The sequence below is a fragment of the Homarus americanus genome, unplaced genomic scaffold, assembly GCF_018991925.1.
Source record: "Homarus americanus isolate GMGI-L3 unplaced genomic scaffold, GMGI_Hamer_2.0 scaffold1024, whole genome shotgun sequence".
In the NCBI taxonomy this organism is placed as follows: domain Eukaryota; kingdom Metazoa; phylum Arthropoda; class Malacostraca; order Decapoda; family Nephropidae; genus Homarus; species Homarus americanus.
Window position 1 is genome coordinate 96,009 of NW_024715228.1, and position 16,492 is coordinate 112,500.

The 16,492-nt window shown below is 39.2% G+C and overlaps 1 protein-coding gene across 1 annotated transcript in view; it reads left to right on the forward strand.

The window, feature by feature from the left end:
• Positions 1–7,798: 7,798 nt before the first annotated feature.
• LOC121855018 (Golgi to ER traffic protein 4 homolog) overlaps positions 7,799–16,492 on the forward strand; it is a 50,494-nt gene continuing 41,800 nt past the window's right edge. Inside the window, exon 1 of the mRNA XM_042349855.1 lies at positions 7,799–7,922. Coding sequence (XP_042205789.1) covers positions 7,813–7,922 — 110 coding nt within the window. The 5' untranslated portion in view covers positions 7,799–7,812. The remainder of the gene's footprint in view (positions 7,923–16,492) is intronic.

Below are 16,492 nucleotides of genomic sequence, written 5' to 3' on the forward strand. Positions count from 1 at the left end.
TAATAATCATCCCATTGCTTGGGAAAAAAGCTTAGAAGTATTTAAATCATCTTGTGTCACAGAAAGACTTCTGGTTGAAGCTAGTTTGATTAAAGAATTAAAATCAATAAACCTTAGTGATGGTCAGTTCAAAACTGATAATATGTTACATAAATTTATTTGTCAGTGGCCCAAAGTTAAAAATGCTCTGAAAACCTTTGATCTAGATGTAGGATAGTTATTTAGTGGGTCCCTTATTTTTGACCTGACCTGACTAGTCACGTCACCCCCTTCTCTTAAGCTCCTCTACGTGTGTGTTGGTGTGGGGATTAGTGGATGACATCATTATGCCCTGACCTCATGTTTAATAAGGTCACCCTGTATATTTAAGCCTCTTTCTGTCCATGTATTCCAGTTGCTTCTGAAGATGTCTTGAATAAAGACGAAAGCTGGAAACAAGTGGTGGATGAATGGAACAAGTTACCAAATATCATCATTAACTCGAATACGCTGAATAGCTTCAAACATAGGTTGGATGCTTATATGAGCAATAGGGGTTGGGTGTAAACGGGACTGCCCAGTATGGGCCAATAGGCCCGCTGCAGTTTCCTCCAGTGCAAAACCCAATGTTGCAGTATGGCGGGGTAGTGGTACATTGTGACTTTATTAACCCAGGGTCAGTTCGGTGACGAATTTTGTTTATAAATCATAGTAAAAATGAGGCCACAGTTAAATATTCACACATTTCAAAAATCATTTACCCAAATGAATCATATTCTCACCAACATTACCTCTAATAAAATTTTAAAAGCCTTTTTTTACTGAAAGAACATTTAACTAGATTAAAGTAACGTATGGGTTAGTAAATGTTAGGCTAAGTACTGTATATTGAAAGAGTGTGGTAAATAGTTTTAAGTATAAATAATACTTCATTGTCTTGGTACAATAAAGCATATAGAGTAAAATATTTGCCACGACAACCCACAACTCGCTCCACCCTCCCATCTCTTTTGGTGAAAGCTGAAATCGGTCATCAAACCTCGCTTCATTATTCAACAAAAATGCGTATATTATGTACTCAACTTCACATTAAGTAATTGAGACCCTCAATCAGCTAACGGGGTTAACTGGGAGGGCCTAAGTTACTCTTTTGACAAAATTCCATTCTGCAGAGCCTCTTCCTACTGAAACTCATTTATACCCTAAACGACCACTCAGGAGACCTCCATATCTCACAGTGTTCTCCCTGTGTCATTTGACCTTATTCAGTTCAAATGACCCCGTTTAAAAAAATATCGCTCTTTGCGATGGGAAACCTTGGTGAATAGATTTGACAACAACAAATCTAATCTCTGCCTGCGCTTGTTTTTGTTAAAATCCAGACCAGACAAAAAACCATCACGCATACAATGAAAACATCACTGCACTGGAAAACAAGTGTCTAACGCCGATTTGCATCATATCAGTCAACCACTTTTTGTGAGAAGCTTTTCCTGTCGTGCTGGCTAGTCTTGGGACTTTCTTTATTACGAATTTATGAGATACATAATTATTTGTTCGTGCTCTTCAACCAATTGTCTTGCAGTGCTACTCATTCTCGATATTATGATACTTAGAAATCTCAAAGTAGAAACTGTATTGTCACATAAAGGAAGCCCAAATTTTACCTTGATCTTGGCCTTTTCAGTAATTGTAGGCATCGCATTTAAGATTATGACCGCATCCTCAGAATGCGGTTAGATAAGATGTACATGCTACTAACTTTCCAACTTTAGAAAGTGGTCCATGAAGCAGAATCTGGTGCGTGCAACGAAAAAAAAAGGCATGACTTTCAACTGAGTTTGATAGTGATGCATTACTGCTGTTTACTAGTTCTTCATCGTGTAGGTCAATGTAACAACGTTACATTACGGAGAAAAGGCTTTCTGATCACGTGAATAAATTTTTTGGCAAGATTCTTTACCAGTATATTTATTACTAAAAAAATTAACACTCTTGTTTCTGATACTCTTCATCCATTCATAGCACTGACCTGGGATATATCATTCTTTAATTACGTCCTCCGACATAAACACTTAATACATCTAACACCACCACTTCACATATGCACGGGGTATTTTACTTGCTGTATATATATACTGTATATGCTGATAACCACAAGGAAAGAAGAAAACACGAAGTTCCCAAGCGCTTTCGAGTAATTCACATCTTCAGGGGTGAGTACAGACGAAGGAGAAGTACAAAACAAGGTATATATATATATAGTCTGTACTCACCCCTGATGATGTGAATTACACGAAAGCGCTTGGGAACTTTGTGTTTTCTTCTTTCCTTGTGGTTATCAGCATATACCTGGATCACGCGCACCCACAGTGATTTACTTGCATATATAAATATATATATATATATATATATATATATATATATATATATATATATATATATATATATATATATATATATATATATATATATATATATATATATATATATAAATATGCTGATGACCACAAGGAAAGAAGAAAACACGAAGTTCCCAAGCGCTTTCGTGTAATTCACATCATCAGGGGTGAGTACAGACTAAGAAGAAGTACAGAACATGTTATATATATACAGAGGAGGGTGAGATCAAGTCCACAGTGGTCCGGTATAAGTAATGACCCTACTAATCTTCACAAAAGCACCGCAGCGGTAGGTAGTCAGGTGAGAGGGTAAGCTGCCCCAACCTTCTCACCTGGTTACAAATCTTCTCAATTACGAAATTGTCCCATTTGTACATACAATTGCTTAAATTCATGTTGACGGATTCGGTATATATATATATATATATATATATATATATATATATATATAACCCTACATTCAACCACATACATTTTATAGGTAAAAAATTATCCTTCCAGGTATGGTGTATGAATCGCAGCCGTCATAAACAGTATAAAAGAGACGTAAAAAGGGGTGTTCACTGGGCAAAAGCGTTGATCACTATGCAAGATAACGTTGGTAATGTGACAGCTTTTCAATCAGTGTGTTTATATATATATATATATATATATATATATATATATATATATATATTTCATTAGCCCAATAGCAGGAGGACTTCTACATACAATCAACATCTCAACCCGCCAGGATTCGAACCCACGGCCCACTAGCCCATGACTGTGCATTCCCCGGTCACACATTACAATTGTAAGGGTAAATACCAAGGCAGAGGAACTCGCCTGGTGGTGGAGTAGTGGCAGGACGTCGTGCCTGCGCGTCCGGGTGGGGCGACCCAATGGTACGTAGTGTCTGCTTTGGCCCGCGATGTAGGTCCACGAGCTAACCACGGCATGTGAACCTTGACCAAACCCCGCCCAACAAGTTTTTATGTACGTTAGCTTCCCAGTATCGCAGAGAACACCTTGATATAGGTGTTTGGCGCTACACAACAGGTAAGTGACTTGAATTGAATTGAAACAGTTTATTTAACCAGCAAAAATACAGTTGAAAATAATAATATTGACATGGCTGAGTCAGTTGAGAGCCTAAGCTCTCTTGAAGGCACCGGATATATAATGTACATTTATTTAACAAGTTTACTCATTTTGATATCGAATGAAGAAAATCTTATGAAACTCAAAACATATAACAATGAAATTCTTTATCACTATTATTGCGTATGTAACTCATAAATACAAAAAATATGTGAAATTAAGTAGTTCACAATCCCCCTTATGGACTGAAAATGTCCAAAGGAAGGCCATCAGATTGGTGCTTGCTTTACGGAACCTCAGATACCTAGCAACTGCCTAGCTTATACTACAGACGGGCAAGGGGCGACCGAATCGAAGTGTACTGTATAAAAATATCTCAGAAGGCACTACTCGGTCCAATGTACATACTGTACCTGGAGCTGGCGGACGCCCGCCTACCATGGGGTCACAGCTCAAGGTTGATGAAGCCACAAGTCCAGAAAACAGTGAGGGCAAACTTTTTCGGAGTGAGAATTGTGAACTCTTGAAACAACCTGCCAGAGTGTTGTGATGGCACGTAGTGTGAGTTCATTCAAGGCCAGACTTGACCAACACTGGAGCAAGTTTCGATATATTCAGGAGCCATTTAATGCCTAGTACTTGCCAATAAAGCTAACAGAGACGAGAGTCACGTGACCGACCACCCAAGCGGTTAACGAGCCGATCGCCATCTTTTGAAAAAAATCCGACCGTCAATTCGTCTATTGTCACAGTTCAATCAGGAAGGGTAAAATTCAAGTGAAATCAGGTTAAATTAGGGTTGCCATACGTCCGTATTTTCCCAGATATGTCCTCCATTTAGGTCTCGAAATCTTCATCCGGAAGGAATTTTTAAAATTCTTCAAAAGTCCGGAATTTCAGCTTCCATCATTTTCTCCACGGAAAGAAACATGAAACTGTAATGACGAGAGAAAGAGAGAGACTGTGAGAGAGGGGAGGTGGAAACAGTAGAGATCTTGTTCAGTTTTCGTCAGCTGATAAGTCACGTGTACGCCTGTACGGTGTTGTCAACTTAGCTGCTAGCAGTTTTTGAGGTAACCTGTAGTGCCTTGTACTGCTTTTCCTTGTTCTTCAGCCACGCGTATTATTAATTTTTTTTTTTTATTTAGTGCTATTACAGCCATAAATGAAATGTTGAAAGTATACCATTTTTTTCTTATGGCTTTTTTTACACTGTAGCATTTGTTTTTCTTGTCCTGCATTTAAAGCATTTTAGCAATTTTCAACCATAATCTAGCCACTTTCGCTATGTTATTTACGTGTGTCGACAACTATGACGGTGACCGGTGGTCAGGGCCGGCGCTACCCACTAGGCGAACTAGGCAATCGCCTAGGGCGCCAACATCTGGGGGCGCCACAAATTCAGGGCAAACTTGGATAAAAATAAAAATGAAGGGAAAACTGTGGTGGAGCCGTGGAGGGTCGGAGCGTGCGAGGGTCGGAGCGAGGATTGTTGGAAGGGGAGAACTGTCGAGCAGTGACCTGAAGGCTGACATCTGAGGAACCCTTCTCCCAGGGTCTAGGACAACTGGCCGCCGCCATCTGGCCGCAGCCCAACTGGCCGCGGGAAACTCGCCGCGGCCGACTGGCCGCCATATGGAACTTTTTGTTGACAACCTAACCTAACCTAACCTTTGAGAGCGCAAAAATAGGCGTTTGCAGTTTACCCCCAGTTCGCGGCGGCCAGTCGGCCGCGGCGAGTTTCCCGCGGCCAGTTGGGCTGCGGCCAGATGGCGGCGGCCAGTTGTCCCATTCCCCTTCTCCCAACCCCACCATACCCTCCCCTCCCTTACTGCCAGGGCGGCTGAGCCGTCCCTTCCCTGCCTTTGTCGGGATGAGGCAAGGTTACCTGACCTCTGAAGTTTGACCTCGCATAACATAATCCCACTGAGACTGGCCAGGTGATTGTATTAAGTTTTTAATGTAAATAATTTTTTAATGTGGCTTGGTCAGAGTTGCAATTATTTTTATTCATAACTGTTACAGCTCTCCATTAAGCTTTTTCTATTTATACTTAAGATGTCAATTTAATATATTGTCCGACCAATGACTGGTCACAACTCACAAGTATCTTATTTTGCACTACATGTATATAATAATGATGTAATAATAGTAGGTTATAACTTGCAGGAGGCTGGAGCGAGCTAAATGCTTATGATATGTTATTATTTTTTAAAGATTACCCTAAAATAAAAAAAATAACTAAAAATTGTTTCATTGACATTTACGTCAAGGATTTATTGACTTAATGTACTAACAATAATGGGTTATTTGCATGGATGAAGTCATAAAGCCACAAGATGAAAATTATGTTATCAGTGGTGTTTCGAGAGTTAGAAACAATGTAGTAATGGGTTACTGTACACACATTAGCTTATCAAAACTTTCAAGGGGGCGCACATCTAAAGGCTTGCCTAGGGCGCCAAATCATCTTGCACCGGCCCTGCCGGTGGTTGGCCAGTCTTTAACCTGCAGTGACAGTGTTTGATCTTAGTCTTTGTTGTGGGTTTGTCGCTTGGTGCCACAGCTAGTGCTTACGATTTGTTGTACTTTTCCAGAGCATAAAACGGTCACGGCTGCATCAAGGTTACATAGCGCCAAAGTGTGTGCCAGGAGGGAGAGGGGCGGCGGCGGCACATGATGTCTTCGGGAACGTCCTCTTTTTTTAATGTTCAGATATGGCAACCCTAGGTTAAATGGGAAGATATTGGTAGCATAATGTGTAGTCTTATAGTAGACCCTGCTGCCAAATGGCATCACAAAAATTGTGACCAAGTCCCATGTTCCTGATCTGACTTTCTGCCTCATTTACACAAAATTGCAGGGTCCGACAATCTCAACAACAACAATAACAGCCGTGAAGGTCATTCTACTCAACGCTCTCAAACCAACAAGAACTCTCAACAAGCTCCTCACCACACATCAATTCCCTAGCACTGCACTGTACATTCTACACACACACACAAGGTCACCATCAACCACACCAAAACCTTAGTCATGCACATCAATACCGCCACCACTCTAGTGCAAGCCCCAGCAGTCACAGTGGGTGCCCATCCTCTCCAGCTGGTGCAGTCTGCCAAACTCCTGGGTGTAACTATAGACAACAAACTTGACTGGAAGGCCCATGTAAATAACACAGTCAAGGCAGCCTCGTACCGTCTCTACATGCTACGAAGACTTAGGTCACTTGGGACACCCACACCAGAGCTGAGGACCATCTACAACGCCTTTATTCTCCCCAAACTAACGTATGCGTCACCAGCCTGGTCGTCTTCTCTCAACTCCACCCAACAACGTCAGCTAGAGAAGGTACAGAAAAGGGCCTGCAGAATCATGCTCGGCTCAGAATACTCCGGCTACACCAACGCTCTCTCCACCCTGGAAATGCCATCCCTCAGTGACCTCCACCACCAAGCACTGGAAAGGTTTGGCCGTGGACTACTGCACCACCCTCGCCATCGCCACCTCCTGCCACCTGCAGCCCCCCACCCAACTCGCGCAGTCCGCCACTACAACAAAATTCAGCCCATAAGAGCTCGCATCGATAGATATAAGACCAGCACCATCCCATCTATTGTTAAAATAATAAACAACTCCTGATTTATGTACTGCATAGCCCTGTAAATGTATTCAATGCATATTATATCATTATGTCTAAATTAAATGTAAGTCTGTATATTTTCAGCCACCGGCTGCAACTCTATTAATAAACCGTTTATTATTATTATTATATATATATATATATATATATATATATATATATATATATATATATATATATATATATATATATATATATATATATATATATATATATATATATATATATATATATATATACTGTATATAGAAATATTCCCTCTACCTTGTGCTGTATGGCATATGCGTTATTACTTAGTATTTGGTCGAAACAACATATTTAGTCTCCGGGACAGTACGTGATGGAGATGGAAGACGAATATGCCATTAAACCAACTTATTGTACTATTCTTGTTAATAAAGTTGTTTTTTTCATTTCATGCCAACTGCCAGTTTTAGAAGTATCAGTGTTTATCAGCATCGTGTGAAATGTTTTATGGCGGATGTGAACTACAGAGAAGCACTCTATATTGTTGGAACCTTCAATTGGAATTTAATCTAATTTAAAGCATAAGACTGCAAAATGATAAATTCGAGAATATTTTTAATAATATTTGAACAAATTAATTATTTATGTTATATTTATCTAACGAGTAGGTTAACAGAAGTTAGATATTAGATGTTTTTTGAATTATTATATATACTCGTCATGTTGGAAGAGTTTGTCAACATGGCACAGGGTAGCAGAGGTGTTACTCGAGTGTTGGCAAAATTAAAATCTTCAGTTGAAGAAGGGAGATATTATGAAGCTCATCAGATGTACAGAACGTTGTACTTCAGGTTCGTGTAGTTAGTATATGTTATTACTGGGTCAGTGTGGTATGTAGCATAGGGTGATCCTGAGCTATGGTTTTCCCACTGACAGCTCCAAGAGTTGCGTCACTGGGTCACTGTTAACAATACCGGCTGCTTGTGGAAACTGTATGAAAATATTACAATAGATAAACAAGATTAAATCTCAGGTTTGTAGTATTCCGTAAATATGATTATACTGTAGATGGGTAGATCAAAACTTAAGTGGCAGAGTAAAGTGTGAAAATGGTACCCTATTTTCAAAGGTCAGAGACGAAGATGGTCTAGTGAAGTCTGCATGGTAAGTAAAAAAGATGTTTTGTCGGTCCGACTAATTACCCAAATGTGGCCGCAATTAAGTCAAATAATGGTCCTACATGAATAAATCGGACTGCCAATCACTTCTCGACTAGTATTTGGTGTCACAAAGTAAAAAAAAATTGGAAAACTTACTTTAATCTGAGTTAATAGATCGCGCGCATGTACCGAGGGAGCGAGTAATTACCCAAATGTAGCCGCACCGAAGTCAAATGACGGTCCTACAAGCGTAAATCGGACTGAGAGTCACTTCTCGATTATTATTTGGTGTCATAAAGTCACAAAAAATTGGTAAACTTAATTTAATCTGAGTTGTGTTAGGTTAGGTACATGCACTCGATCTACTTACTCAGATTAGATTAAGTTTACCAATTTTTTGTGACTTCGTGACTCCAAATACCAGTCGAGAAGTGATTGGCAGTCCTATTTATTCTTGTAGGACCATCATTTGACTTCATTGCAGCTACATTTGGGTAATTAGTCGGACCCATGTTTAGTTGATGAAGCGTTGTTATGGTATTATTTTACTTTAGGACATAGCACGCCTGAAAGTTATAAACTAGTGAAACATTTAGGTCTCCTTATTCTCAGCATTTTGAACCCCATATATACATGGCGGAAATGGAAAATAGCGACACAATTGAATATAATTGATTTTACATACTTTTCAGTCTTTGCCTGTGAGGATATGTTATCAGCGTGAAACCGAGTTAATTATGTATCACACATGCACAATATTGACTGACGTCAGCCAGTTGTGACCAATGATGTATTGATATCATCTTCTGATTTTTTTTTACCAATCACATTTGATTTTTTCAAAGGAAGCAGCCTGGGTACGGATTTGAAATTCGATGACCTGTCTGACAATGGCCGTGGTTGAGGTTGGTTGTCAATAGTGCTCCTACGATTATTCGAAGTTTATTGCCGAGTTTTAAGAGAAAGACAATCATTCTATCCAATTCTTATGTATCCCTGGTCCTTCCACTTCTAACTAAGGTATTGTACCAAGATTTGTTTTAGGACTAACACAGAACTTCTCATTTTTATTTATATAGGGAGAAAGAACATTCAGTATTTTAACCGATATGATCCCACCAATTACTAATAATATTGGTTGTTCAAAGTTGGCAGACCTTTGAAGTAGAGGGGAAATGTGGGGTAAAATACTAAAAAGAACACCAAACAAACCTTTGAAAACCTTTCCCAACTTGTAAAAAAGATTAAGAATTGGTTTTGAGCTTATGGGTCCTTCTTTATCTGAACACTGAAAACACCCTACCGTCACACACTAAACACCAATAAAATTTACAAGGTAAGCTTATTATAGTTTTAGGATTTTTATCAGTTACGAAAGGTTAGGTAAGGTTTTCAAAGGTTTGTTTGGTGTTCTTTTGATTATTTTACCCCACAATTTCCCTCTACCTCAAAGCCCTTCCTACATTAAACAACCATGATTGTTGGTAATTGTGGGGGGGGAGGGACCTATCTCCATACTGGCTCATTTGCAACAGAAATGAAGGTCAGATTCATTTGAAGCAACAAAATACAATAGGTAAACCTATTTTTGTAAGCACTGTAGTTTCCATGCTGATTCTAAAACGAACGTTTGCTACGACAACTTTTTATTTTAATTACTGTAAAGCTTTTTTCCTCTATCGACAATCATAAATCAAAAGTAGTTGGCAAGGCATGAAGGATGAAGGAATTTATAGGGTAAAACACGGTGAAACACTGATCATATGACACTAAAATGATGTACATTAAGAAATTCATTATTTATTGTAAATACTCGTTCAAAAAATATGCCAATTCAGCACATGTTGTCTTCTGCCCAGTTTGTTTTCAACTGAACTGGTCATATAAAATAGTACATTTTAATAATGTACCATCTTTTCAACTGTATTTTTGGGTAGATTTATATAAATGTCTTCATTTATTTTCTTTCATTTACATGCACACACCATACTAAAAGAAACGTGAAAGAAATGAATGACCTAAGTGCAAACCTGTACTGTACATGTACTAAATTATTACGGTACAAAAATTGTTATGTCCAGTGCAAATTATAGCTTTTTTATATTCAAATTAATCACTATCTTACAAGAATCCCAGCAATGTAAATTATATTCTCCCAGGTCATTTCACTGTGGATCGTTGTGTTGTGGGGGAAGAGGGACGGTGTGTGAGGGAAGACGACCTCTTGGCCACTCTGTTAAGTCAGCTGGAGCAGTTGAGGAGAGAGATAGACGTGTTAAAGGGGGAGAATGAAGCCCTCAGGGCTGAACTCCTTCAGGTAGGTGTCCTGCCTAGCAAGACACCTGCGAAGGAGGAACAGGCGTGGAGAGTGGTTGCTTCCAAGGGGACTAGGGTCAGACTCAGGAAAGCTGACCAGGGTGTAGAGTGCAGTAACCCCTACCAGGTGTTGGAGGAAGCTGGCAAGGAGGAGAAGAGGCAGGATGAGGGGTAGGATGAGGAAGAGAAGAGGCAGGACGGTGTGGTGCCAGGAGAGAAAAGGGCAGTTGTTCAGACCCTGCCCAGTGGTAAGGTCGTGGTAGTTGGGGACAGCCAGGTGAGGTTCTTAGATAGGACTTTTGTGCAAGAGATAGGAAACATAGGACTAGGGTGTGTTTTCCTGGGGCTGGGATAGGGCATGTAGCTGAGAGGATAGACAGGGTTTTGTCAGGGGAGGGTACCAATCCAGTAGTGTGTCTAAGTGTGGGAGGTAACGACATAGGAAAGGTTAGGAGTGAGGAACTTTTCAAGAGGTGTAGGGAGGCGCTAGGGAAGGTTAGAGATAGGGGAGGGATCCCGATAGTATGTGGTGTTTTGCCTGGAAGGGAAGTTGGTGGTGAATGGCTGTCCAGGGCACTTGCTATAAATTTCCAACTGGAAAAACATTGTGCAAGCAATGGTTGGGCATTCATTGACAACTGGCAACCATTCTATGGCAATGACTACCTGTACAGTCGTGACGGAGTACACTTGTCTCGCGTGGGGGTAAAGACGTTGTCTGCATCCCTGAAGTGTGAAATTGTCACTCCAAAGGGGGGGTTTCTCCAGTAGAGAGAAGTCGGGGTAAATGGGAGTCAAAAAACAAGTAGGTCCTGGGGAGTAAAAGTGGTTACTCAGGACAAGGGGTAAAACAGGACCAGGGAAGGGTAGGTTTAAATGTATACTATACAAACAGTAGGAGCGTTAGAAATAAAATAGACATGCTGAGAGCGGTTGTATGTACCGAGAATAGAGACGTCATAGCAATCACCGAAACTTGGATGAATCTGGCGAGCAAGAACTTTTTATCAGAGTACCACATAGAAGGGTACAACCTTTTTCACAAGGACAGGGAAGGTAGGAAGGGGGAAGGGGTTGCACTCTTCATCAGGGATACATAAAATGTTTTTATTAATACCTGTAATTCAATAAAGGGTGAAATAGGAACCGAGTCTGTGTAGGCAGAAATTGCGGAAGGAAGAGAAAAATAATTATGGGAGTGATTTACAGGCCCCCAAGTCTAGGGAAAGAAGCAGCTCAGCCCATATGGCAGGAAATGAGTAGGGCAGCAAGATACAACAACCTGTACATTATGGGGGATTTCAACTTCAGAAATATTGACTGAGACAACATTGTAGGTGACTGTGAATCTGAAGACTTCCTAGACGCAGTACAGGACAATTTTTTGAAACAACTAATTACAGAACCTACTAGAGGTAACAATATATTAGACCTAGTACAGTATTAACAAATAAAGAAAATATCAGAGATATCACAGTAGGGGAAGAACTAGGGAACAGTGATCACAGAGAAATCAGGTTTACCCTAAATTGGGAAGCGAAAAACAATGACAATATGGTCAGAGTCCCAAACTTTCGATTGGCGGATTATCAGGGGTTAAGAAGGTACCTAGGTGAGGTCGCCTGGGAACAGTCAGGTCAGTCCCCAGTAGGAACGGGTGAGGTCACAGATGACACAACAATTGATCATGACTATAATATATTTACTCGTATACTACGTAAAGCACAAAAACAATATACAGTAGTACCCCGATTTACATGGTCAATTGAACCCATGGGGTACCGTGGAAAGTGAAAACCGCGTAAAGTGAACAACAGAACATATGGGATTAATTCCAATAGAGACTGGCCCGACCCCCAAACTCCACTTTTTCAGACAATACCTACGTTGTAGTAAAAATTACATTTTAATTTTATGATGGTATGCACACACAATTAATAATTAAGAGAAATATCAATAATATTAGTTTTTTTAACACTTAATTAGTAGAAAAGATGGCTGGGCACACGGGGATGGGGGGTTGGTTCCGAGGCAGAGGGCAGATTATTGGCCCTCACCTATATCACTTGTATCAATTGTATCACGGCTTGCAGGGCCTCATTGTCAAACCCCTCAAAGTCCATATAAGTCCATATCCTCACTATCACTGACTTAGGCCGGCTGTGGTGGGTGGCGGGTGAAGAACTCGGTAATGTTTTGATGACTGGGCGACCTTGTGCGCGTCCTGCCCACGCTGCTTCCCGCGTATATGAGTAGATGCACCGCAGAAAGTGAAAGTTCGGTTCTGGCGAGGCACCGCGTAAATGAGAAATCGCGGAAAGTGAAACCGCGTAAAGCGGGGTAATACTGTATACCATACAGAAAAATTAGGTCAAATAAGAATGAACCAAGGTGGATGACCAGAAAACTTAAACATGGCATAGGAATAAAGAAAGGAATTTACAGTATAAGAAATTAAAGGGAGGGGAAGAGCATCTCAGAAATAGGTATAGTGAACTATCTAGGAAAGTTAAGAAAAATGTAAGGAAGGCAAAGAGAGACTACGAAATCAGGATTGCGAGAGAATCCAAGGCAAATCCCAAGGGATTTTTTCAGGTACAGTATATAGGACAAAGGTCAAGGACAAAGTTGGGCCTTTAAAGTCGGGAGAGGGGAAGTGATCGATGACAGTGAGGAAATAAGCAAAGCATTGAACAGCTACTTTTTATCAGTTTTCACAGAAGAAATTCACGAGGAAATTCCAGAGGTGGAACTGATATTTAGGGGAAATGAAGAAGAGAAATTAAAGAATATCACTATTAGAAAAGAGGATGTTCTTAAGAAGATAAATAAATTAAAGAAGACAAAATCCCCAGAGCCAGATGAAATTTTCCCTCGAGTTTTGAGAGTGTAAGGAACAGATTGGTGGACCCCTCGTAAATTTATTTACAGAATGATTAGACACGGGAGTTGTGCCAGACTTGTGGAAACAGGCAAATGTAGTACCCATATTCAAAAAGGGAGACAGAGCATCAGCGTCAAATTACCGGCCGATTAGTTTGGCGTCAGTAGTGAGAGGCCCTAGCCGATTCGAGTATAATATGAGTAAGGCTCATGGTATCGAGGGGAAAGTTTTAAATTGGATAAAATTGTGGCTCACCGATAGAACACAGAGAGTCAGCGTAGATGGTGCTAAATCTGAATGGGGCTGTGTAACCAGTGGGGTTCTCCAGGGGTCAGTACTGGGCCCACTCTTGTTCATAATGTGTATACTGTACTGTAAATGATCTAGATACTGGGATCAGCAGTGACATAAGCAAGTTTGCGGATGACATCAAAATAGGGCGGTAGATTAATTCAGGGCAGGATGCAAATGCACTACAGGAGGATTTAAATAAACTGCAGGAGTGGTCAGAGAAATGGCAAATGAAACTAAACACCAGCAAGTGCAGCGTACTTAATATTGGAAGAACAAATACTGTCAATGTACATCAACCTGGAAAGGTCGACTTATGAAAGAGACTTAGGGGTACAGGTTGACAACCCTTTATCCGAAATTCCTAAAGCCGAAAAGCTCTGAAAACCTAAAAATTTTTGGTGGAGCAAATTTTTTTTTTTTTAAACCGGGATTAGCCCACCCAGGCATAGATCACTGACCCACATCGGGGCCTGGGGGGCGAAAATGTAATAGTAATACTAATTATAATAATAATACTAATTATAATAATAATTATTCATAGTAAATAAAATTTTAGTTAAAAAAATACCAAAATAAAATAATAATGATAACAATAATAATAATAATAAAATGTAATAAAATTTATAATAATAATAATAATAATAATAACAATGATACTGTACAGTATTAATAAAATAATAATAATAAATACAAGAATGAAAAAAGATAAAAAGTGAGAAACACGACCTAGACCTATGAATTATTATTATTATTATTATTATTATATTTTCGTCTCCCAGGCCCCAATGGGGGTCAGTGACCTGTGCCTGGGTGGGGTGAAAAAAAACAAAAAACTAACCATTCTGAAAACCGAAAAATTCCGAAATCTGAAGTGCCTCTGGCCCCAAGGATTTCGGATAAGGGTTTGTCAACCTGTACTTGTAAGCCCGGACCTACGGCCTAGAAAACAGTGCGTTAATGTTCAAAATAAAGCAAACAGAGTATTAGGTTTTATATCTAGAAGTGTATAAGTAATAAGAGTGCAGAGGTCTTATTGCAACTATATCTTACGTTAGTCAGGCTGCACCACGATTATGCGGTTCAGTTCTGGTGCCCTTATTATAGAATGGATATCAATTCACTGAAGTTGGTGCAGCAAAGAATGCGAAAATGATTCCGGGACTTAGAAACCTTCCATATCAAGATAGGTTAAAGAAACTAAACTTGCATTCCCTAGAAAGACGAAGAGTGCGGGGAGATATGATAGAAGTATTTAAGTGGGTGAAAGGAATCAATAAAGGCGATATAGATAAAGTTCTTATAATATCTGAGCAGGATAGGACTCGTAGCAACTGATATAAGTTGGATAAGTTTAGGTTTAGGAGGGGTGATAAGAAGGAACTGGTTAACAAATAGTGTGGTGGACGAGTGGAACAAGCTTAACAACTTTGTAGTAAGTGCTGGAACGCTGGAGAATTTTAAAAGGAGGCTAGACAGATTCATGGATGATAGTGGTAGTAACTCTCGACAGGAGCTGCCATGCACAGGCCAACTGGCCTATTGCAGACTCCTTATTTTCTTATGTTCTTATGTTTACTTAAGGACTGATAAATAAAAACACATTAGATCTTTGGCACCAACTGTCAAATATATCACCTCACCTCCCGCTAACCCCCCCCCATCTGCCCAGCCAGGTTTTAGGCTTACAGTTTTTATCTTATATAATATCACAGACTAAAGTTAGGCGAATATAATTTGCATTGCTGGAATCCTTGCAAGACAGTGAATAATTTGAATACTGTATAAACATCATATATTTTGCATGAGATAAAAATTAATCACCTGTATCACATTACAGTAGTGATTTAAGAGTATATATATATATATATATATATATATATATATATATATATATATATATATATATATATATACTATATATATATATATATATAACATATATATATATATATACGAAATATATATATATATATATATATATATATATATATATATATATATATATATATATATATATATATATATATATATATATATATACAGTTGTACCCCACTTAACGCGGTCAATTGAACCCAGAGGGTCCCGCGTTAAGTGAAATCCGCGTTAAGTGAACAACAGAACATATGGGATTAATTCCAATAGAAACCGGCCCGACCCCCAAACTCCACTTTTTGAAGGCACATACCTATGTTGTAGTAAAAATAACATCTTAATTTTATGATTGTACATGCACACAATTAATACTTAAGAGAAATAGAGAAATACAGTCGCCAAGTTAATGTCCATTCAAATAATGGACTCAACTCCCTCCCCCTCTCACACTACACTGCCAGCTCTTCCCTCTCTGAGAAATTTTTGGGGGAAAACCACTAAATTTTAATAAATAATATCTCAAACTAAAGTTAGGATAATACAATTGACATTGCTGGATTCCTTGTAAGACCAGGAATATTTTGAATATAAATGTCATATATTTTGCACAAAAGATAACATAGTTACCTAGAGAAAATTTTTTATCTAAAATTTGTATGTTTAATGCAAAATATATGATGTTTATATTCAAAATGATCACCAAATTATAAGAATTCCAGCAATGTAAATTATATTCTGACCGGGTAATTTGTATGAATTTTATGAGCTAAAACAAATATCTTCAGTTAATAAAAAAAAAAATAATCTTCATGACACTATCTGTCAAAGTACCCCACCTTGCCTCCCCCCCTCTTCCAACCGCGCGGTCAGTCCCAACCCTCCCCCCCACCCCCC